At 41.2% G+C, this 25,993-nt stretch overlaps 2 protein-coding genes across 2 annotated transcripts in view; one reads left to right on the plus strand and one right to left on the minus strand.

Moving 5' to 3' along the window:
* Positions 1 to 292: 292 nt before the first annotated feature.
* On the plus strand, positions 293 to 18,888 carry LOC133464834 (uncharacterized). Its single transcript, XM_061747019.1, has 5 exons — positions 293 to 343; positions 14,137 to 14,451; positions 15,306 to 15,599; positions 15,741 to 15,875; positions 18,881 to 18,888. The coding sequence occupies exons 1-5, from the start codon at positions 295 to 297 to the stop codon at positions 18,886 to 18,888; spliced, it is 801 nt and encodes a 266-aa protein (XP_061603003.1). The 5' UTR covers positions 293 to 294.
* Positions 18,889 to 22,481: 3,593 nt separating this feature from the next.
* The window catches only part of LOC133418543 (zinc finger protein 665-like), a 35,475-nt gene continuing 31,963 nt past the window's right edge, over positions 22,482 to 25,993 (minus strand). The window contains exon 3 of the mRNA XM_061707278.1: positions 22,482 to 23,602. Coding sequence (XP_061563262.1) covers positions 22,811 to 23,602 — 792 coding nt within the window. The 3' untranslated portion in view covers positions 22,482 to 22,810. The remainder of the gene's footprint in view (positions 23,603 to 25,993) is intronic.

The following is a 25,993-nucleotide window of genomic DNA, read 5'->3' on the forward strand; positions in this document are numbered from 1 at the left end:
AAAGAACTGAATTTTCTGTCTGAATCAATTAAACCGAAAAACAAGGATCTTTTAAATGCTGCTTTTGCAGACAGTTCATTTCCGTTGGTGTTTTTCAAAGGACAGTTTTAGTCTTCTGTCACGCACATAAAGGAAATAACACCATCACAAACCTGCAGCAGAGAAAACCACCGGAACATGTGGTTATTTTTAAAGGGTGGTCTGATGTTGTATATTTCAGCAAAAAAAGACACATCAGGGTCGGTGTTACTTTACCCAGAAGAGAGAAGCATCATTTCCTCCAGCAGAGACAGAATGACACCACGACTGCAGCTCTTCTTCACTTTACTGCTTCACTTTGAAGGTAAAGATCAACTCTGATTCATGTTTTAGGGTTTCATTTGATTTAAAAAGACTGTAAAAACCACTCTGAAGTTGTCGTGTACCGTTGAACGTTGCTGTTTCATTAAATGTATTTTCTTTAATAAAACTCACCTCTGTTACAATCAGACCACTTAAAGACAACGTTACATAACTGAAAGATTCACCAGAGATTATGTGTGCTGAAGTCTCTTCTCTGTGCTGACAAACCTAAATATGTACGTTAAGTATGTTTCTAAGGTCAGGTTGATGTGTGAAGTGTAAAAACTTTTCTCAGAGTGTTTTTCTCTGCAGGAGGAATCAGTGATGGACAAATCGTTCTCCATCACAGAGTTGGAGATGACGTCGTTTTACTGTCTAACATTGGATCATCACATGACCCATGTTCTGATGTTAACTGGCTTTACAACAACATTCAAAATGCAAACCCACTAAATGAGATTAATAATGGAAGTATTGTGAAGACGTCACCTCGAGCTGACAGGATCAGTTTGAGCAGAAACTGCTCTCTGATCATCAACAACATCACTGCTGAAGATGCTGGTTGTTACATCTATGGGATTAGATATACTGGTGGTTTCTACACATTTGTGTATCTGAATATATTAACAGGTGAGTGTTTTGACTTAATAACATCCAGACTGTCAGTTTGAATCATCCTCATCAACTCTGAGTGAAACGCTGTTAAAAGCTTGTGTTGATTTGTCAGCGACATGAACGTCTGGTCTGTTTGGGATCCTCCTCAACATGATGGATCCTCTCAGAGGAACTGGACCACAAACACCTGACGTTTATTTACACGTGCAGAAGAGATGAGAGAAACATTTAACTTTGTTTAGAAAAACAAAATTTCACCAATATTCTCTCCAACTTCATCATTAATGTTAGTTCACATTTGTGATGTTTACATGAGACAATCAGTTAAACCAAGATAGTAAATTAAAGACATTTTCACTTTTTATCACATTTAATCAGCTTATTGGACATTTTTTAATTCTGTAACAGCAGTTATTTGTCTTATTCCAGTCTCTCCATCTCCACCAGATATCAATCCAAGAAGTGATGAAGATGTGACATTACACTGTTCTCTGTTGAGACACAATGATTTCGGTCCCTGTGAGCAGAACAGCATCATCTGGGTGGATGAGACAGGAAGTGTGCTGCTTGGTGAAGGTGATGGGTTTGTGTCTGGAGGACAGAACCACTGTGTTTCTGATCTGATGGTGAAACATCAGAGAGGCTCCAAGAGAAGATTCACCTGCCAGGTTGTTGAAGGAGACAGAGTGGAGATAGATGCTGAATACACGCTGGACTTTACAGGTAAGAGCAAAACATCATCGAAACTGTTATAATCACAATAAGCCTTATACATGTACAGTATAATTAATTAGGAGGATTGTTCATATTTCCTTTGCAATAATTGAATTGAATCCTTTGATTCCATATTCATCTCTGATCGACACCAGCGTGATCATCGGATCAGCAGTCGGGGGGGTGATGGTGGTTCTGGCTGCTGTTGTTGCTCTTCTCATCGTTTGCAGGAGGAAAGAAGATCAGCAGAATGAAACAAGTATGAAAGTCATCAGAAAACAGCACATGTGCAGAACTGAACCAGCTCATGACTGAAGTCTGTCTCAGATTCCACTTCTGGAAACTCCAGGAACCTCCAAAAACTGCAGAGGTCAAATCCTCTGTTGAGATGAAACACAACTCTGAGGTCTTTATCCTCTGGAGATTTGTTCCTGGTTTCTTTATATGTGAAGAAAACTACATTTATTCTCCTTTGAAGAAGAAGACAATTAAAAAATACTCAAGTTGAATCTGAATGTTCACATAAAATCTTGCTGGAGTGTTTTGGATCAGCTGGAGATTTTTCATTGTTGAGACGTCCTGATAATAACTTTAATGCAGAGCAGAAGTTTTTTAGTACAAACATTATTTACTGAATTAACCTGATGGGCATGTGATGATGTTGTTGACTAACTCTTGAAATTTGACCTTTGTTTCAGATGTTCAACAGCTGGGGCTCCACAATGTGAGTATCAGAGCGCCGTTTCTTCCCCTGTAGTCAAACATGGAACTGCAGTGACGTTGATGTTCAGAGGTCGATTCGTCTCTGGAAAACTGAAATAAAGTTGTGGTTTAAAACAAATGTTCTTTAACAGAGTTTTAGAGACACTTCTTTTTTTTTTTAAATGTATTTATTAGATTTTCGTTTGCAGTTTCTAACAAGACAAACATCAGTCACTGTTACAGACAACAAAGCAAACTTTTTCTCCCCGTTCTCCCTCCCATCCCCTTGTCCCCTAGGAAAAAAAAAAAGTAAATAAATAAATAAAATAAAATAAATAAATAAATAAAAAAATAAATAAATAAAAATAATAATAATAGAGCAAAAGGGGGAAAAACATTAATAGATATAGTATTGATCAAGAAACACTTAAACATAGATATCCATTAAATAAGTACCCTGGATGTGATACAGTATACAGTATACAGTATACGCATGCCCGTGTGAATACAGACATACATACAAATGCATGCATACAAATATTGAGATCAGTTATGACATTGATGTATTTCAAGGACATTTCCAGGCCATTATATCACCCCACATGAATATTCTACTCCCTCCAAGCCTCCTCCTGCTGAAGTAAGTTACCAACATTAGTATCATGTCTTAAAAAACATATAAAAGGTTTCCAGATGTCGTCAAAAACATGTTGCTTCCGTCTGATAATGTAGGTTATCTTTTCCATCGTCATGTTTAAAGCCATCTCTTTAATCCATCTTCCGATTCTTGGTCCATCAACATTCTTCCAATTAAGGGAAATTATACGTTTCGCTTGTAATATACACATATCTACAAGTCTAGATTCTTTATTTTGTAGTTTTGGCGTAGTTGGGTATATACCCAGAATAAAAAACCTTGGATCCATTGGTAACTTTTTGCCTAATATCTGATCAATCATATTAATAATATCCTGCCAGAAGGATTTCACTTTCACACATTCCCATATGCAGTGGTACAACGTTCCTCTTGCTTCATTGCACTTAATACATGTATCAGGGATGTTATCATTAAACTTGTGTAGTTTGACTGGGGTTATGTATGTACGCATCAGCCATTTATACTGAATAAGTTTCAGGTTGCTATTAATTGTTTGTTTCTGAGCTTTCATACATGCCCCCTTCCAGTCTTGCAGTGATATTACATCCCCTATGTCTTCCATCCACAATCGCAGCCTATGTTTTGAAGATTCATCGGACCCGGATACGAGCAAATCATACAGGGATGAAATTAAACCTTTATCATAGCAATGTCCTATAATTGCTGTTTCTAATAAGGTAGTAATAGGTATATCTAACGAATAGTTTTGAGATGATAATATAAAATTTCTAATTTGAAGGTATTTAAAGAAATGAGTTTTTGGGATGTTGTATTTGGTTGATATTTCTGGAAAGGACATAAATACACCATCTTTCCTATACATATCTTGCACTGCCCTTAATCCCCCATCAGCCCATTTTCGAAATCCTGGGTCGCTACTCCCTGGTTTGAAATTGGCATTACCCCAGATAGGACTGAAACGTGACCAGGATGGATTGATGTTCAAATATTTACAAGTATCAAACCAGATGTCAATCATATTTAAAACAATAGGGTTGTTCGTATTTTTCCTCAAACTTTTCCGATCCGCTGAATACAAGAACAAGTGAAGTGGTAAGCTAGGCCTCACCGAGCAGGATTCCAAGTCTTTCCAGGCAGGAGTGTTTTTAGAGGAGAAGTAAAACATGATGGACCGCAGTTGGGCTGCCCAGTAGTACCACTGGATGTTTGGGCACTGAAGGCCTCCTCGGTCATATGGTAGATATATTAAAGATAAACGTAATCTTGGACGTTTATTTTGCCAAATAAAGTTGGTAAACATTTTTTTAGTTCTAGCAAACAAGGATGAAGGAGGGGGTAAAGGGATATTTTGGAATAAATAAAGATATTTAGGGAGGATGTTCATTTTTAGGATATTTATCCTGCCTATCATTGATATTGGTAATGCTGTCCAACGTTCAAGAGATGAGGTCGTGGTTTTCTGGAGGGAGTCATAATTTATTTGAGAAATCTCGTTCACCTCAGGGACAATTTTTATACCCAAATATGTAAAATTATCTGTAGAGTCAAAAGGAGATAGGAGAGCATTGTGATTTATCCTGTCTGACTCATTAAGTAACATTATAGAAGATTTGGCGTAATTAATTTTGTATCCTGACATTTTTCCAAAGGTTTCAATAAGATCTACAAGTGCTGGAATGGAGCTGTTTAATTTTTTCAGGAACAAAATTACGTCATCAGCAAAAAGTGCTATTTTATGTTCCAACTGACCTTCCCATATTCCATAAATATTTGTGTGCGTCCTAATTGCTATTGCAAGTGGTTCTATTGCAAGAATGAACAATAATGGGGATAGAGGGCTTCCTTGTGGGCAACTCCTAGAGACAGTAAAAGGTTTAGAGACCACATTATTAGTCAAAACAGTTGCAGTGAGTCCTGTACAAAGTAATCTGACCCATTTACAAAATCTATCTCCAAATCCAAAGCGGGCCAGCACTTCGAACATATAAGGCCATTCGACTCGGTCGAACGCCTTCTGCGCATCCAGTGAGAGCAAGGCCGTGTCTTTCGCCGCTCTTTGACTGTGTAAGATATTCAGTACACGCCTGACATTATGAAACCCTTGTCTACCTTGGATGAATCAATTTTGATCCCCTCCCTTTAGAGACACTTCTAAATTTTTCTTTGTCTCCAGGATGATCCAGAGATCAATGTTACCTTTGCTGCTGTTGGGGGTTTGAATCAGAATACTTCCACTAAAATAAAGGTAAGACTCTAAAACCTGCAGGACAATGACCCTTGAAGACTGGAGGTGCCCATCCTTATCCTAACTGATCAATCCATCCATCCATCCATCCATCCATCCATCCATCCATCCATCCATCCATCCATCCATCCATCCATCCATCCATCCATCCATCCATCATCCATCCATCCATCCATCCACCATCCATCCATCCACCCAGCTGTCTAAGGAGAGATGCCCAGACTTCCGTCACTGAGGAGCTTACGAACCACCTCAGCGACCTCGGCTTGGGTGTTGGAAGAGCACATCCCAGGGTCACCAGTCTGTTTCATCGATGGAAGGCATGTCAGTGGGATTGAGGAGATCCTCGAAGTATTACTTCCACCATCCGACGATTTCCCCAGTCGAGGTCAACAGCTCCCCACCTGCACCATAAACGGTGTTGGCAGAGTACTGCTTCCCCTTTCTGAGGCGCTGAACGGTTTGCCTGAATTTCTTCGAGGCTGACTGATAGTCTTCCTCCATGGCCTCACCGAACTCCTCCCAGACCCGGGTTTTTGCCTCCAGGACTGCCCGAGCTGCGGCTTGCTTGGCCTGCCGGTACCAATCTACTGCGTCAGGAGTCCCACAGGCTAACATAGCCTGACTCCTTCTTCATTCTGACGACATCCTTTACTTCCGGTCGCCACCACCAGGTTCTAAGAGGCGCCGCGTCGACAATGAAGGCAGAGAACATGGTCCACTCAGACTCAATGTCCCCCGCCTCCCCCGAGATGGAGATGAGAGTTGAAGACTTCCCTGACAGAGGGCTGGGCCAGACGTTCCCAACAGACCTTCACAATCCGTTTGGTTCCAACTTCCTCTTCCGCCAGCGCATCCAACTCACCACTAGGTGGTGATCAGCCCCTGACTTTACCCAAGTGTCCAGGACATACTTCGACAACAAAGTCGATCATTGACCTCCGGCTTTGGGTGTCCTGGTGCCATGTGCACTTATTGACACCCTTATGCTTGAACATGGTGTTCGTTATGGACAAACCATATAGTCCAATAACAGAGCACCGCTCGGGTTCAGATCGGGGAGGCCGTTCCTCCCAATCACGCCTCTCTAGGAATCACTGTCACCCCAGGCAACTCCAGAGTAGTGGAGGGTCCAGTCCCCTTCAAGGAGCTGGGTTCCAGAGCCCAAGCTATGTGTGGAGGTGAGCCCGACTATCTCTAGCCGGTATCTCTCAAGCTCCCGCACAAGTTCCGGCTCCTTCCTCCCCAGCCAGGTGACATTCCATATCCCTACTGGGAGGGTTTTGGTCCAGGGATTGGGCTGCCGAGGCCCCCCGCCACGACTGCTACCCAGTTCACATTGCACCATCCTCTCATGGTCCTTCCTGTGGGTGGTGAGCCGACTGGAGGAGAACGCACGTAGCCTCATAGGTCATTATAAGATCAGCTAACCAAGCTAAAAGAACTAATTGTAACTAACTGCAGGCTTCTCAGGTGTGTTTGTTCCTTCCATTCGCAACGCGCACTGCACAGTACAGAGAATCAGAGTCTTCAGAAACCTTTGGGTGACGTCACAGAGAATTTGTCCAGTTCTTCTTGTAAAATTTATAATCCAGTTCTCCTCTCGTCTCATGTGGCTAAAAACAACATACTTTTATTGTGACTGGAAAATGGAACTTGTGGTTTCAAACAGCAACACAGATCTTGACACCACTTTCTGAGTATTTCCTGTTTTCCTCCAGGATGAGTCGGAGAACAACATGACCTACGCCTCTGTCGATCACTCTGGGAAGATTTCTGCTAAGATATACGTAAGTAAATACAGACGAACAGTTGATTACAGGCTTCTCTTTCAGGAGTTATTGAAGTGGGCAGAGCTAGTTTCAGCGGTTCCTGTATTTTGGGGGCGGAGCCAGGACTTACTGGACAGATTGTATTTCTCTGCCAGCTTCATATTGTCTCGGTGTCTCTGGAAGAACTTCAGGATGAGACTGCCGAGAGGAAATCTGTGGATGCATCATTGAAACGTTGTTTCCACAACCAGCGTCCTCATAAACGATCGATGAAGTTAAACTACAAACTGATACTTCAGACAGTAAAAGTGACTTCCAGCTGCAGACGTGTTGCAAAAAACACTTCAACGTGGTGATGTCATCGCAACTGAATAAAAAGGGGCAGATTAAATAAGATTCTTCTTCTTTCTGCTCACTTTCATTCCGAATTTAGGAACGTTTGTGTTTATATTAAATTGTTTGTTGTTTTATTTTATCAATGGATGAAATAAAGAATAAATAAAATAAAAATAAAACCTGATTGTGAAGTCCCAGTTCTTTATGATGAACTAAACATCATATTAGCACAAATGGTTTCAAACTGAAATGTCCAACCAGCACATGTGGGTGTAAATGTGGCTGATGAGCAGGATTTCTGAGGAATCATGTGACGTTTCTGGTTTGTTCACTTCAGGTCAAGGAAGAGGAAGATGTGGTGACTTATTCTGCTGTGAGGATCAAAACAAACCAACAGTGATCCCAGCAGACTCTGCAGCCGCGTCTCCAAACCCAAATAGAGGATAAAATATCTGGAGGACGTCCGGTTGTCCAGCTGCTGACAGAAAGTGGACGGTTGGACTCGTGTTCAGTCGTATTAGATGTAGTTGTTCAGCAGGAGCACTTGGTGATCACTTGCCTTCTTCTTTCTCTGATCTACCTTTCATTTGTACTGTGATGATCTTTTATATCTGGGACTGTTGATTGCATCTCAAGTTGATTCAAGTCTTAAATTTGTCTCACTGTCTCATCAACAGTTGTGTCTGGTTTTCAAGCTTCACTTATTCAGTATCAATAAACTGGACTAAACAAGTGTCTCACTCTAATATTTAGTTGGAGCTCCTTTAGATGTCATGTGACCATGTCCTTGTTTCAGTCACATCATCATGTATCTAAACATCTATTTTCATCCAGAGCTGCATTTGTATTTCCTCCAAATGTTGCAATGACGATGGGAGAGTCGGATGTGCAAAGTCTTCTTCAGCCCGTCCTGAAGATCCTCACTGGGTCAAAACAAAAGTTATTTGTGCAAAAAGTCCTAAACCAGGGCTGTCACACCCTGGTCCTTGAGAGCTACTGTCTCTTTTTAAGATTTCACAAAAGGTCCATACATTTTTTTTTATTCTTTATTTCATAAAGGAAAAACAAAACAGTTTAATATAATTACTAAAATATAATTATTTTATAATAATTTTCTATAATTCTATAATTACTTAAACAAATCTCTTTCCTTGAAGGAAAGGGAACAGAAAGAAAACTAAGCTTATTTTATCTTCCCTTTTTCCTAAGAAATCAAATTTCAATTTCCCATAAATGTAATTAAAAAACAAAAAAACAAAACTACAACAAAGTTATAAAATAACACACAATAGCTGTCGTCAAACACAGATAGTCGTATTCTTTTTTGATTCAAAGAAAAAAAAAAAAAGGCAATGCTGCTAAAAACAGGGAGAAAAAAAAGAAAACCCACCTAACTTAACAATTATCATGATATTTCTTCATCAAACTGGCTTTTATTATTCTTTTAAATGTAATGGTTGACTTGCATTCTTTGGCTTCTGTATCCATTTGTTCCATAAACTGATACCTTTTACAGAAACACAACGTTCCATTAATTTTGTCCTGAGTTTTGTTTTTTTTAAGATCTCTGTTCCTTTTAAGTTATACATATTTTCTCTTTTTTCAATTTCCTCCATCCCACCATTTTTTCATAACCTTTTTTTTTTTTTACCTTGTCTGCACACATATTTATGATTGATGGTTTCTACCATGACGGTAGAAACCAAAGGCATATATATGTGCATTATTACTATATTTAATATATATACATATATATACGCAAAATTACAGAGCAAGCATGCAGGTGAACAAGCCAGTGTGTCTATGTGTGTGTGTGCGTGTTTGTATATGATCATGCCTGTGTTTATGTGTGTGTGTGTGTGTGTGTGTGTGTGTGTGTGTGTGTGTGTATGTATGCGTGCGTGTGTGTGTACATGTCATTGTGGCTATGTGTGTGTGTGTGTGTGTGTGTGTGTGTGTGTGTGTGTGTGTATGTGTGTGTTTGTGTGTATATGTATGTGACTGAGTGGCTATATGTGTGTGTGTGTGTGTGTGTGTGTGTGTGTGTGTGTGTGTATAAGCGTGTATATGTATGTGTGGCTAAATGTGTATGTGTGTGTATGTGTGTGTATGTGTGCATGCGTGAAAGTATGAATATGTATATATGTGTATGTGTATGTGTGCGTGAGTGTGTATATGTCTATGTAGCTATGTCTATGTATGTGTGTGGGTATAAGAGTGTGTGTGTGTAATAATCCTATCAAAGCTCCACCTGAAGTGTATCTATAGTGGGGGAGGGGGGGGAGCAACCCCGCCACCCGCGAGACCAGAGGCCGACAAGGAAGAACCCGGAACCCAGGCCACCGGCAACCCCACAGAGGGGAGAAGTAGGAGGGAGGCAACCCACCAAGTCAAACATTTAATTAGTCTTTTGTCTCCTAACCTTGCTTGAATAGGTACTGTCCCTGATATGTTTTCTTCAATTTCCTTCCATCTTGCCTTGTAACCTGAGTCACACCAACAAACTACGATCCTTAGCAGGGCCGATATATAATAATCTTTTAGACAGGGAAGTGGGAAAGTGAACACTTCCCCGCATATTCACTTTCAAGCAGTTTACGGTTGTTTTTTAACCTTGACTTAGTTTTAGTCATCAAGTCGCCCAGAAACAGGAAGTTACATCATCACATACAGACCTGCAGAAGAGAGAAAGTATTTATATCATTGACCAGAGACTGATCGACACCACGACTGGATTTGATGGGAGAAAAAAGATTCTGTTTCAGATGTTTAGGTCTTCAGATAATCCGTCCGTCCACCTAAACTTTGAACTGGAACTCTTGCTGGTTGTGTGTTCAGAGGATTTACAGCAGTGTGAGGACGGTGGGTGTTGGTGTGAAGATGATTTTAGCCACTATGTTAACAAGAAACAGGAACTAACACGTTCATATAGAGAGGAGAGGCAGAGAAAAACAGGATTTCCTCCGGCAGAGACAGAATAATGGCACGACTGCAGCTCTTCATCACTTTACTGCTTCACTTTGAAGGTAAAGATCAACTTTATTTCACATTTTTTAGGGCTTTATGTGATTTAAAATAAACACTTGTAACATCCCACTCTGAACATACAAAAAGCACAAGTTGTTAAAAAGTAAGAGCAGTAGATCCAGCAGGTTCATCTCATTCTCACAATGGCAAGAATTACATTTCTATACGGTCAAAACGTACAAAGACCGGGTCAAATACAGGATTACAAAAGTAATCTGTAACAATTTGTGCGGTGAATCAGACCAATTTGACAATTTTATGTCACAATGCCTGCATTCAGGGCTTATCCATCACTAGTGTAACTTTGCGCGGTTTTCAAAAATCCAAAGAAATTTTATTTAAGAGTACGCTTCAGTAAACAGTACACAATTAAACAGAAAATAAAAAATAAGTAGAGTCGGTCGTTGTTGGAGAACCACGTTCAACCCTCAGCTCACTGATTTCAGTCCGTTAACAAAAACAGAAGCTGGTTATTCTCCTACATGTCTCTGCAAAAACAGGCTATTTTATAAAATCAAATATATGATTTCAGCTAAAATTATCTTTTTCACATTGAAGTGTTATAAAGTATTGTTGTTTATTGTTTATTGTTTATTGAGATCCCCATTAGCTGAAGCAGAAACTGAAGCTATTCTTCCTGGGGTCTTAACAAAATAATGCAATACAAAAGAAAACAAATAGAGAAAAGAACTTAAAAAATAAAAAAATACAGAATAAGAGTAGTAACTGCTTTTTATCTTTCCTACCTGTCAGTTCATTTAAGACCTTCCATAGTTTTTTACTATCATTCCCTACCTCCTTTACTCGATTTTCAAAATATAATTTCTTCTTTTTCCTGTTTAGTTTGGTAACACAGTTTTTCTTTTTCTTATATAGATCCCAGTCACATTTGCTACCTGTTATAATTGCAGTTTTTTTCATTAGATCTCTCATTTTCATAGCCTCTTTGATTTTATTGTCTAACCAAGGTGTGATTGTATTCCTGACAGTGAACCTTTTTAATGGTGCATGTTTTTCCACAAGTGGAAAAAATAATTTATTAAATTTAGTCAGGGCCATTTCTGGATTATTGGCTTCAAATACTTCCAGCCAGCATACTTCTTTCACCTCTTTAACAAATACCTCTTGATTAAACATACTGTATGATCTTTTCAGCACTGTTTTGGGTCCAGGTTTACCTACTTTAATGTTTCTCACCATTATAACTAGATTATGATCGCTACAGCCAACGGGCAGAGACAAAATACTACTGCAAAGCTCTGGGGAATTTGTAAAGATATGATCTATGCATGTGGCTGTTTTAGTACCATCTTGTTTTACACATATTCTAGTAGGTTTATTCATGACTTGAGTTAGTCCACAAGTTGTAGAGGCAATTTGCAACTTGGTTTTTAATGGACAGTTACAAGCAAGCCAGTCAATGTTCAGATCACCCATAAAGTAAGTATCCTGACCCACCACAGTGTTTGATTGTTTCTAGATATCCCTTGTTGGCACTAGGAGGTCTGTAGCAGCAACCAAGTAGAAAAGGCTTCTTGTGAGTTAAATAGGTTTGTATCCACAGTATTTCAATATTGTAATTCATCATATCCAAACTCGCTTTTACTGGAACATGATCTTGAACGTAGAAAGCTACTCCCCCACCATATCTATTTCTATCCCTTCTGTAGATGTTGTAACCTTTTATCTGTAACTCAGCGTCAGCAAAAGAAGCAACCAAATGAGTCTCTGAGATGGCAAGTATATGCAAGTTATGTTCGAGTAGTAGTTCAGTTATTTCATTAATTTTGTTTCTGAGACTATTTATGTTAATATGAGCAATACTTAAACCATTCTTAACTTTTTTATGTTGTGACGTGAGTATATTTGTCATGGGGTGTAGAAAGAGTTCTCAATGTCGTCGTACCTTCTTCCTTTAGTTAGGAGTGCTAGTGCGAGGGTGGATAATCAACCTGTCGTGTCTGAGATAGGCGACGTCTCCTCTTTCACGTGTGGCCTTCAGCTTTGGCATTAGTTCTTTTCATTTCAGCCTTACAGCATCAGTATAGTCCTCATTTATGAAGATCTTGGTGCCCTTCAAGCGTTTGGCTCTTTGTAGAACCGCAGTTTTGTCCTTGTAGCGCAGGAACTTAACAACAATAGATCTCTCATCACATCAGGTTTTCCTGTGCGGTGTGCACGTTCCACCTCAATCTGCCCTTGTAGTTGTAACTTCTGCTTTAGCAGGTCTTTCACTTTCACCTCTGAGTCTGTCCAGGTTCCCCCTGTGGATTCAGGTATTCCATCAATGACAATGTTGTTTCTCCTAGATTGACCCTCCAGGTACTTTGGTGTTTGTCCAAAATGACCTGAAGGCTCTCACACAACTTCATGACGTCTGCTTGAGTTGTGTTGTAGTGCCCTGACTGTCTAGCTTGGGAGATTTTAAGTTCATCCACATCCTTCTGTGTGTACTGTATGCTTGTCTTCAGATCCTGCACATCTTTAGTTATTGTTGTAAAAGAGTAGTTACCCTTGTAGTTGTAACTTCTGCTTTAGCATGTCTTTCACTTTCACCTCTGAGTCTGTCCAGGTTTCCCCTGTGGATTCAGGTATTCCATCAATGAAAATGTTGTTTCTCCTAGATTGACCTTCCAGGTACTCGTGTTTGTCCAAAATGACCTGAAGGCTTTCACACGACTTCATGACGTCTGCTTGAGTTGTGTTGTGGTGCTCTGTGAAGGTCGAGGACCCGGTGTTGCTAGCCGCCGCTCCGGCTAGTGGTAGCTGCTGGTGGTGGTAGCTGCTGCTGGTGGTAGCTGCTGCTGGTGGTAGCTGCTGCTGGTGGGAGCTGCTGCTGGTGGGAGCTGCTGCTGGTGGTAGCTGCTGCTGGTGGGAGCTGCTGCTGGTGGGAGCTGCTGCTGGTGGTAGCTGCTGCTGGATGGATCTGCTGCTGGTGGTAGCTGCTGCTGGTGGGAGCTGCTGCTGGTGGGAGCTGCTGCTGGTGGTAGCTGCTGCTGGATGGATCTGCTGCTGGTGGTAGCTGCTGCTGGATGGATCTGCTGCTGGTGGTTGGAGCTGCTGCTGGTGGTAGCTGCTGCTGGATGGATCTGCTGCTGGTGGTAGCTGCTGCTGAATGGAGCTGCTGCTGGTGGTAGCTGCTGCTGGTGGTAGCTGCTGCTGGTGGTAGCTGCTGCTGGTGGTAGCTGCTGCTGGTGGTAGCTGCTGCTGGTTGGAGCTGTTGCTGGTTTGAAGTAAAGAAGTCATATGAAACAACTTTACATATTTATAAAAGAGTAGTTGTATAAAAAAATGTCATATTTGACTGATTTCAGTATTTAACCAAAAAACCAAAAGTTCTTCTTTTATTCTTCTGTTTCCGAGAAAATGGTTCAAAGATGAATCAGAAGAGGAAGGCTTGCTTCCTCTTTTTATGTTTCCATGAAACCAAATATATCATTCAGCTAAAAGCAGTCGTGTCATGTACATTTTTTATTAACTTCAACCTCAAAACAACTTTCTTTTAACTAGAAAACTTTATTTCTCAATTCTGGGCCTCGGGTACCTGCTGTGTGCAGCTCCGATCATTCACACGTTTGAGCTCAGATTTGAGTGTATTTTGGGAGCAGTTGATTTCAACCAAAAAGTGAAAATGGTGGAGGATGTGAGGTTATTGAATGTTGCTTCTCTGTGCTGACAAACCTAAATATGTAGGTTGAATATGTTTCTTGGGTCAGGTTGATGTGTGAAGTGTAAAACTTTTCTCAGAGTGTTTTTCTCTGCAGCAGGAATCAGTGATGGAATCATTCTCCATCACAGAGCTGGAGATGACGTCGTTTTACCGTCTGACGTTGATTCTTCATCCAACCAATGTTCTAATGTTGACTGGATTTATTACAAGATTCAAAATGCAGAGGAAGACATCATGGTTCAAAATGGAAATATTGAGAAGACACCTGGAGCTGACAGGATGAGTTTGAGCAGTACCTGCTCTCTGATCATCAACAACATCACTGCTGAAGATGCTGGTATTTACACCTCTGGGATTAGAAATGATTTTGATTATTCCTACACATCTGTGTATCTGAATGTTTTAACAGGTGAGTGTTTTGACTTAATAACATCCAGACTGTCAGTTTGAATCCTCCTCATCAACTCTGAGTGAAACGCTGTGTTTTGGGAGAAATCTCACTTAGGGTTCTAGAGTGGCCGGCTGCACAAAAATGAATCACACACACACACACTTGCTTCTGCTATAATGAATACATTTATTAGCAAGCAGTGCACACAAAAAGACTCACACACAACTGCCCTTTGCTAGGGTAACTGTGTCAGGTTATCCCCCGCAAATGGCAGAGCAACAAACAATTACACAGGGGCTAGGCCTTGATAACTCTTACCTCGACACAAAGGACTGGAGAGCTGGACAGTCCTGGCAGAGCAGCCATAAACCCGCTGGGCGTCCGTGCACTAGACCCGCAGCTGACTCTGACCCGAACTTCCGGCTGCCCCGTCTTTATACGACATCTCACGGAGGGGGTTGAAAGGGCCCCTTCAACCCCCGCCTGCCAGTTCTCACGCTAAGTCTTGGTTCACACGGGACTGAGCTTCCCGTGTGAACAAGCTCCTCTCTCACAGTTACATTTGTCAATAAACAGCAGGTGCATAGCTGATATGACTGTTTTGGGAATTCAGGACATCTCAGGACACAAAACGTATTTTTTTTTCCTTCACGCTGTTAAAAGCTTGTGTGGATTTGTCAGTGACATGAACGTCTGGTCTGTTTGGGATCGTCCTCAACATGATGGATCCTCTCAGAGGAACTGGACCACAAACACCTGACGTTTATTTACACGTTTAAATATTTGATGTTTCCATCAGACAATCACTCAGTAAAACTGAGGAGTTTCTCATATTCAAGTGGCTGAAATAACAATTTTTTGTTTTCTTTCAGTCTCTCCATCTCCACCAGATGTGGATCCAAGAAGGGATGGAGATGTGACATTACACTGTTCTCTGGTGAGAGACCGTTATTTCGGTCCCTGTGAGCAGAACAGCATCATCTGGGTGGATGAGACAGGAAGTGTGCTGCTTGGTGAAGGTGATGGGTTTGTGTCTGGAGGACAGAACAACTGTGTTTCTGATCTGATGGTGAAACATCAGAGAGGCTCCAAGAGAAGATTCACCTGCCAGGTTGTTGAAGGAGACAGAGTGAAGATAGATGCTGAATACACGCTGGACTTTACAGGTAAGACCCTGAAATCCTGAAGACCAGGAAACTAGGTTAAGATGAAGATAATAAAAACTCATTATTCAGACTTTATACTTTTAATCAGTTAAAGTGTTAATATTGACTTTCTGACCATTTTGTTGAATCATTTGATTCCAGATTCCAGTCTGATCAATACCAGATTGATTATTGGATGGGAGGTCAGGGGGCTGATGGTGGTTCTGGTCAGCATCACTATGTTTCTCATCATTTACATGATGAAAGTTAAAAGGAACAATCCCAAAAATCAAACAGGTGTGTTTGACCTGCCTGTCAGGTTGTTATTTAGTTTCTGAAGTTAGATTGAGTTGAACTCTGAAACAAAATCAACAAACAGCATTTTCTCAAACTGGAATAAAGTAGTTAAAGCAGCACAACGTAACTTTCAGCTTTTCTGAGTTTGGCAGCATCTTTTGGACAAAAGCGGTAGTGTTTTACCAGAAAGAACACTACGTTTCCCAGGAGCACCAGCGCGTACTGCCGGAAAACTCCTGTCCCGTCGCGTGCATTTGTTTTGAGAGAAGACGGGACGCTTTTCTGTTTCACCAAGTGAACAGACGGAACGCAAAAAAAAAGATGTTAAACTGCTAGAAGGAACTGGAATTTACCGGGATACCTTAAACAAGGAAGCCAGGGAGCGGTATATGGAGAAAATAATGATTATTAACGACCTGTATCCATATGAAATCCCTACTGAAGAGCCATGTGTTTCAATAAATTTGTATAATAGTACAACCTACAGTACATGTTTTGTATCCCTCTTACTTCTCTTTTCTTTTTTTTTGACTGCTATATTATGTTGAAGAGGCTCCGAGGCGTGAGCAATATTTTTGTTTTCCTCGTGAGATAATTTTTTTCCTCTGCAGGTACAAATAAGAGTTAATATTTTTTCCTCAACAAACTAGTTTTATTGGGGTTAATTGCACCGCAGAAAGCTGGCCAGCAACTGCGTTTAGCTGGCGAAGTGGGGAATAAAACCCGTGTTTTCATCCGACCCGGTCTGCGTGAGTGTTTGTGGTTTAAGGCTTATTTATGGTTCTGCGTTAAATCGACGCAGAGCCTACGGCGTAGGGTACGCGTCAACACGCACCGTACGTTGCGCGTCGCCACGTACCCTACGCCGTAGGTCTGCGTCGATTTAACGCAGAACCATAATTAAGGCTTTACTGTGTGGAAGGTGTTTGGTCGTTACAGCCGCGATCCAAGCGAGCCTCTTTCACTCTTTTACTTTGTTATATCAGATACTTGGCCTGCGTGGTTCTGCCTCCGAGCAGGAAACCGTTGAAAAGTTAAACCATTAGGATCTTTTCCCCACGTCTGTTGTGTGGAGCTGCTGCAGCCACAACACAGCAACGGGTTACCAGCTTCTGCTGAGCTCTGCGCTCCAAGCCCCGCCCATTTTCGTCTCGACTGCGAATCGGGAAGGAGGAGGAAGTGACGTATGCCGTAAAGCAGTCAAAGTCGTAAAGATTTGTAGTTTTTTAGTGTGGCAGGGTTCCTACCATGCTCCTCAAAGTTACATAGTGCCAGTGAAGGCGATACAGACCCCTCAGACCATGACAGAGGTGTCATTAAACCTGTTGGAAGTTGATGTTCCATCACAATGACTCTGGAAATATGATATTAAGGTGGAAAAGTTACGTAGTGTCGCTTTAAAGACGTGATTGTTTGTGAAAATGGCGTGGAGACTGGTGGACAACATCCTCTGGATCTGAGAGTCAGTGAGAGTCTGAGATGTTGGATTTCATCTGCTGGTTTTGAAAGAACTACTGCAGGATAAAATGATCTAAACTAGACTTGAAGAGAAGACGTCACAGCTGCACATGTAGAGAAAAGAGGAAGTAGAAACTATTTCTTCCCTCCAGCATCACTGGAAATGTAACAAAAGTGACTTATTAATGAACAAGTTAATCAGAAGTTATATTATTATTAATAATTATGACAGAATAAAGATAATAAATGTGCAATCTTGTCAACTAACTCTAAGAATTTAAAATTCTTTGTTCCAGATGTTCAGTTACCAATGCATCAGTATGTGAGTATCTTCACTAATATTTCATATTTTATATATATCTACCTTTAAAATATTAATATGTATAGAATATCCATGTTCATCTAATGTTTCCTGCTTGTTCATTTCCATCAACATTTGCTGCTGATTATTCTTGGTTTTCTGGTAACAAACCCAAATAACAGACAGTCAATCATTATTGTAGTCTAAGTTGACTTACAAGACGTTAAATAACCATTTATAGCTGCTAACTTTCCTCAATGTTATTAATGGATGCTTTTCTGTTTTTCATTCAGATATTGATATAAAAGAGTTTATAATTGTAGATCAATTTCATAGGAACCATTAAGAACGGTCCATTATCATGTAAATATGATCTTTATCTCCCTCTGGTGGTGAAAACATGAATTACAAGAACATTGTATGTTTCCACAGGTGAACAGGGATGAAGATGATGATGATGTGGTGAACTATGAAAACGATGAAGTCCTGCCTGCTTTTGTTCGATCCACAGATCAATAAATCAGCTGTGTGTGATGGAAACATTAGCCTTAGCCTGGGTACAGAACAGCAGACGGATGTTTTGTCTCTGAAAGCTCAGCTCTGGGGTCACCGGGGCCTGTTTATGAGAATCCTAGTGTTTAGTGAGAGCAGGTGGCCCAAGCTGTAACTTGGTGCCAGGACAATAACCTCCAACTTAACACTTCTAAAACGAAAGAACTCATAACAGATTTCAGACGCAAACCACGCCTCAAAACACCCCTCCTCATCTCTGGACAACTTATCACAATCACAGACTCCTGCAAGTTCCTGGGCACTCATATCAGCAACACACTCAAATGGGACTATAACACAAGCCATATAATAAAAAAGGCCAACCAAAGACTATTCCACCTCAGGCAGCTCAAGAAATACAAAGTCAAACGCAATCTCCTCCTCCAGTTCTACACAGCGATCCTAGAAAGCATCCTCACAGCTTCCATCTCAGTCTGGTACGGCAGTCTGGACACCCACTCACGCAACAAACTCCAACGTATCATAAAAAAGCATCTCTAATTTCAAACACCCCCCTCCCATCACTTGATTCACTTTACCATAAACGCACAATAACAAGAGCACATAAAATAATCTCTGATTCAACACACCCAGCTATCCACCTGTTTCAACTGTTGCCCTCTGGCAGACGCTTTAGGTCCATTTCAACAAAAACAACCCTGTTTAAAAACAGCTTTTTTCCCCCTGCCATCAGGCTACTGAACTCCACTCATCTCCATACTCCATTTGTGTTAAATGTATAGTCTGTATGTAAATGTCTGCTTTAATGTCGATGTCTGCTCATGTATGTTAAATGTATAACTGATGTCTGTTGCCACACAGTACTATGTGCTGGCACTATGCTGTGCCGAAAGCAAATTCTGCCGACTTGTTGTGCAGTCCTTAATAAATGAATTGAATTAGTCTTCATCATTTTGTGATCTTCAAAAATACTATGCAGCTTTTACTCGGTGTCACTCCTGCATCGAGGCGCCTGATGTATGTTTGACCCACTTGCTAACGATGTATTAAATCTCCTAAACTGGGATCATCTCTCACGTCTTTATTGCGACCTGATCTCACAAAAATCTGTGAAATGCCCACGACCTTTCACCAATCTTTTTCCGTGGTATATACACGGAAAATGGTATAATTTCGTGTGAGCACCACGGATTTTGTACCATGCAAGGTCAATGGGATCCGTTGTCGTGATATATACACGGATTATGACATTATTATTATTTGTATATTATTCTTTGTTATAGTGGCTAAATTATGAGTTTTTGTCGCGCAAGGTACTGTTTGTTACTGTCAGTTTGTAAAAGCATGTTTTTAACGCTGTTTTAGCAGTGTTTTATTGAGCTTTTAATGGGAGCACCACTGATATTGTACAATGCGAATCAATGGATACCGTTGTCGTGATATATACACGGATTATGACATTATTATTATTTACATATTATTCTTTGTTATAGTGGCTAAATTATGAGTTTTTGTTGCGCAAGGTACTGTTTGTTACTGTCGGTTTGTAAAAGCATGTTTTTAACGCTGTTTTAGCAGTGTTTTATTGAGGTTTTAATGGGAGCACCACGGATATAGTACTATGCGAAGTCAATGGGATCCGTGACCCGATTTGACTGCTGTCATACCATTGAATGAAGGACAAAACGATAACAATCATCCCATAGATATGGGCCAGTAGGGCCCTACTCTACCTACTAGTAGGCGCAGGAGGCTGTTATCGCCCCTTTCTATGGCTAACCCCATGTTATTAATGCTTACTATGGAGCTCACACCTCATTATCGCCCCTTTCTAGGCTAACCCCATGTTATTAATGCTCAGTAGGCACAGAAGTTTTGTTATGAAGCTCACACCTCACCTCCCTTTTTTATTTATTTAGCTAGAATTTTAAAACCTGAACAATAGAATTCAACGTAAAATGCCGGAGCTTGATTAAAAAACAATACTTTTTGGAACATAGTTTAATGACCACAGATAAGATAAGGCCTTGCCCGCCTGGGCAACACATCAGCATTTGGCCGACTGGTTATTGCAGTTGACTGTGGTCTGGGAGACTGTGGTTCGAGACACGCTCTGGTCACGACTTGTTCGCCACAGTATTTTCCTCATTGTGTTATGGTTTTCTTTTAATATCTTTAACATTTCTAAACACAAAAACACGAAAGTGTCCTTGATAATTCAATAATACAATAGGTTCATGTTAAGGACATCCGTTTTAATTAGTTCTCCTTCGATTATGACATGTTATTAATGCTCAGTAGGCACAGGAGGTTTGTTATGTATTGTTATAGGTTTGCCTATGAGGCCTATTTCGTGTCTATTTTTGCACAGTTCACTAACGCTTTGAGCTAGGAGGCTGAAATTCTAGACTCTGTATCAGGAGGTGACTATCATCCACTGTGCCGAGGTCCAGACCCGTGCGACCTTCAGAAGTGCCAACGGTGACCCTGTGTTGTGCCTTTTTCGGGCCTTTTTTGTGTGTTTTTTTTGAATAATTCACTAACGCTTTGAGCTGGGAGGCTGATTTTTGACTATGTTGCAATGCACAAGGCCCTTTGCTAGGATCTTTTGGTCCGGTGGCTGTACGACTTCCACAGAGCTAGTTGGCGTTGCAGAGGGTTCACAGAGTTGAGACTTGACTGACATGCCTTCCTCAATGGAAGGCATGTCAGTCGGATTGAGGAGATCCTCGAAGTATTCCTTCCCCCGTCCAACGATTTCCCCAGTCGAGGTCAACAGCTCCCCACTTGCACCATAAATGGTACTGGCAGGGGCACGGTGGCACAGCAGGTAGTGCAGCCGTCTCACAGCAAGAAGGTCCTGGGTTCGATTCCCGCCGGGGACGCTGTAGGTGCTGAAGTGCGTGTTAGTTCCCCCATGACTTGGGCGCCCACACCCTGGGTGTGGTTGGTGAAAGGGCCTTTCTGTGTGGAGTTTGCCTGTTCTCCCCGTGTTCCCTTGGGTAGCAATGTTAGCTACCCTCACAAAAACATGCACACAGTCCTTTACATACATACATGCCCCCTCTGGCCAACCGGGGCGCCAGATGGGGTGGGGAGGATCTGGCCGGAATAACGTGATCCTTCCACACGCTACGTCCGGCCAGAGAAACCCCCACACTGAGGTGCCGAATGGTCCGCCCTCGAGGCCGACCGAAAGTCTTCTTCCATGGCCTCACCGAATTCCTCCCAGACCCTGGGTTTTTGCCTCCAGGACCACCCGAGCTGCGGTTTGCTTGGCCTGCCGGTATCTATCTACTGCGTCAGGGTTCTCACAGGCTAACGTAGCCCGGTAGGAGGACTCCTTTAGCCTGACAGCATCCCTTATTTCCGGGGTCCACCACCAGGTTCTAGGATTGCAGCCACGACAGGCATCTTGCGTCCACAACTTCGAGCCGCCGCGTCGATGTAAGGTTAACTAATGGTTAGCCTGGTGCATCTGTTCAAGACTTCCCGTTTTGTCTGGGGGGCCCCATTGTCCTTTTTAAAACTTTAAACTTCTGTCCACCAGACATGGAAATTCTCAGTTCCTCTTTAACTAAAAATGTCATGATTTACCTTTTAACCCCGATGTCTGTTTCCTCCCACACACACTGTGTGCAAACGATCAGTATCACAAAAAATAACTAGATGACAAAAAAAACTAAACCACCCTATACAATAAAAAAATGATGTTATAAGCTAAACTAAAAGGAAGGTCTTGAGCCTCTTGAGCCCGATATGCATGGACTGCTGATGGGCCACGTCCAAAAGTGAATTAAGCAGTTCAGTCTTGGATTTTAGTTCGTTAGACAGTATCCAGATGTTTTCCTTGAGGCTAACAATTTCCTTATTAGTGTCTGAACATACCGGGTTGTCATCTGGTGGCGCTGGGGAAGCCAAGATCTGCTCAAAATCACCATCGGCGGCCATCTTGAGTTTGTTGTGAACAGTCACTGGTCCAATTCCTGCTCCTCTACAAATAACTTATCCTTCAGACACACTTTTTATTCACAGGATTAAAAAAAAAAAAAAGTTTAAATTGTCATTAGCTTTGTAAGTCTATGACAGCATTCACTACTTTTACAGTTGACCAGCTTGTCTGAAGCAGAGGGTATCATTAGTAAAGCATTTTATTCTTACATCCCTCAGATAAAATTAAATCAAAAACCACCATTCATCTATAGTGATAAAATCACATGAACGAGGCATGACTGTGAGACACTGTTCTAACATTGACTTCCTGTTTGTTTACAATGGTTTACTGAGCAGGAAATTGAAATCCAACAAAAAACAAATAACTTTATTTCTCCCTATTAACAGAACAGTGACAAAAACTGGTGAAATATGTTAGATTAAAGTATAAAATTTACAAAAAAAAGTTACTAAATTGCCAACAGAAGCAGAACCCTTTTTTAAAAAGCTAATATAAAACTGAACTTATTAGAATTACACCTTCAGATTGCTTTCTCTCAGAACAAAAGATTAAACACATTTCTATCACTGTGTTTTTTTCAAACATGTTTATGTTTGTGCCATTTGAATGCCCCAAACTCATCATACACACATTTTATCCAATGTAAATACAATTGTGACTTCTTAAACTATCTGATCTGGCAAAATCTGCCCCACACTGATCACATTTCTACGGCTTCTCTCCAGTGTGAACACGTTGGTGACTTCTTAAATTACCCGATTTAGTAAAAGCTGCCCCACACTGATCACATTTGTACGGCTTCTCTCCAGTGTGAATACGTTGGTGACTTCTTAAAGTACTCAATTGAGTAAAAGCTGCCCCACACTGATCACATTTGTACGGCTTCTCTCCAGTGTGAAGAAATTGGTGACGTCTTAAATTATCCGATTCAGTAAAAGCTGCCCCACACTGAACACATCTGTACGGCTTCTCTCCAGTGTGAACACGTCGGTGCTTCGTTAAAGCACCTGATTGAGTAAAAGCTGCCCCACACTGATCACATTTGTACGGCTTCTCTCCAGTGTGAACACGTTGGTGACTTCTTAAAGCACCTGATATGGTAAAAGCTGCCCCACACTGATCACATTTGTACGGCTTCTCTCCAGTGTGAACACGTTGGTGACTTCTTAAAGTACCCGATTCAGTAAAAGCTGCCCCACACTGATCACATTTGTACGGCTTCTCTCCAGTGTGAATACGTTGGTGACTTCTTAAATTACCCGATTCAGTAAAAGCTGCCCCACACTGCTCACACCTGTACGGCTTCTCTCCAGTATGAACACGTTGGTGAATTCTTAAAGCACTTGATTGATAAAAAGTTGCCCCACACTGATCACACCTATACAGCTTCTCTCCAGTATGAATCGTCTTATGTCTCTTCAGGGTTGATGAAGTGGTGAGGACTTTCTCACACTGATCACAGGGGTAGTAACCTGTGGGCCTCTCTTTGCCTTTATGTTTCTGTAAAGAAAGAAAAAGACTTAGATCCTGTTGTCGGTTGACCTCTCAAAAGTTTATTCAGTTGTATTTAATAGCTTTCTATCATGGTGATTCCAGTGAAACAATGAATTCTTATTTTCCAGGGGTCATATTAATCAAGTCCTGTCACAACTAGTTCTTTACAGACAAAAACATTCAAATAAAAACATCTCGGTAGGTCAGAACAAAAGTGTAAGTTGTGAAAGCTGTGGAAACTCCCAAAAGCTATCATTTGGTGGCTTTTTAGAGGATTTCTTGTTCAGCATTCAGACATTCAGCTGCAGAGGGATTTACAATGGTCTGCCTGGAAAGAGAATGGGCAGTGGCATCTAATAATTCTTGGTAAGTTTTTAAACTGTCAGGATTTGGCACCGTAACAGCGATGTTAACACTGTAACAGACAGATTGTTTCAATTTGGTCATCAACAGATACAACAGTTTCTGGTGTAGGCCAAGTATTGGAGGTTTGCATAAAAAAGCTGGGGCATTGATCCATCTGTTAGGGAGGAAAGTATCTGACAGGGATAGGCCTCTTGTAACATCATCAGCACGATAATGTTCTGAATTTGTGTGTCTTTAATCTTGACTGACTGTGAGGCTTTTGATTTCGGATACTCTTGCTCCTACAAAGACTTTGAAGCAACAATATTCTGATTCAAACCAGTGGAGCACAGTGGTAGAGTCAGTCCAAAGTGTAATAGTTCAGACTGGTAAAGTGAATTCTGTCCTGATTAGGCACCAGTTAGTGGAGCACGTAACTCCAGTATGGGTACTGATAGCTGTTGTTTGGGTGAAATGTGTGAACAAGCAAGAATTAAACTTAGCTTGATGTGACCTTTGACATCCTTAGATCTGACATATGCAACAACACTATATGCTTGTTCAGACGCATCAAAAATGATATGGGTGCCTCGGACGGTGGTAGGACGGTCCATCTCTTTGGAGGTATAGCAGCGTGGGATTGTGATTTGAGGAAAATAACAAAGAACCTTTTCCAAATAATTCCAAGCTGTAAGAAGGGGATCACCTAACCTAATGGATCATACAACAGAGTTAGTACATCTAACGCAATGTTACATGTACTAACGTTCAGTCTTGCAGTTCCACAGCAGTCCCAGTGTGTGCTCCTGAGGATCAGCCTTAGCCTCAGAAAGCCAAAGCTCACAACTGTCCGATCTTGCCTCAGATGGTAAGTTGTTAATCACAGCAGGATCATTGCTTGCCCACTGACAAAGGTCAAAGCCCCCTACTAAAAGAGTAGTTCTCAATTTGTCAGAATGTCTGAGCTGCCACTGATGAAGGAAAACTTTGCAAGATGCCATTTGATGGTGTACCCAGAAACCACACTAAAGGATATGACAAGCGGAAGAAGGTGTGGGGTACAGTGTTCAGGTTCAGATGAAAAGTACGATATCGTCCGCGTAAAGCAAGATCTTATGATCCACCCCTCCCAGCCTAATTGGTAAGTAATAAGTAAGTCCTGATTAACATCAGGACGATGGAAAGCACAACAAGGAATCCTGATAATGGGCATCACAGCCTGGTGCCTTTAAAAAGCAGGAAGGGGCGATATTTATCTTGATTAGTCATAATAGATGCTGTTGGCAAGTTGTATATAAGACGAACCCAAGACACTAAATCGTCACCCAGAACAAATTTCTCCAAGACTTTTAAAAAGGTACTCCTAGTCAACTTGGTCGAAAGCTTTTTCGGCATTGAGACAAATAAAAGCTTGCTTTGATGATGTAAGGAATTTATGACACATTAAATTCATGACTCTCTTTACAATGAAAAACAAAAACCTGTTGGGGATGAAACCTGTCTGATCTGGGTGGATAATAGTAGCTATGCATTTGTTGAGCCTAGTTGCTAATATTTGAGTAAATATCTTGAAGTATGTGTTAAGCATGGAATATCCCTGTCCTGTATAAGTAGAAGTGCAACGTTAGCATTATAAAGCAAAGAAGGAAGCTTCTTTGATTCGATTCAGTGGAAGAACATTCTGAGCAAGAATGGTACAAGCTGCTTTTCAAATTTCTTAAAGAACTCAATACCCAGACCATCTGGGCCGCAGCTTCTACCACTGTGCATCGAGCTAATGGAATCCATGATTTCCTTAAAGGGGACATATTATGGCATTTAATGTATATTTTAAACAGGCCTTGAATATCTTAAAAACAATCTAAAGCTTGTTTTTTCTACATAAATCATAAATCCAGCCTGTGGGCCATGTCACTAGTTTTACCGCTTCTAACCCCTTTTTCTGTGCTCCATTCTAAGGGAAGGGGGGGGGGGGGGTATGATAATGAGGCTCTGTGCTGATTGGCTCCCTGAATGATGTGTAGCAGGGGAGGAGAATAAACCTCGCTCCGC

The sequence above is a fragment of the Cololabis saira genome, chromosome 18, assembly GCF_033807715.1.
Source record: "Cololabis saira isolate AMF1-May2022 chromosome 18, fColSai1.1, whole genome shotgun sequence".
NCBI classification, from domain to species: Eukaryota; Metazoa; Chordata; class Actinopteri; order Beloniformes; family Belonidae; genus Cololabis; species Cololabis saira.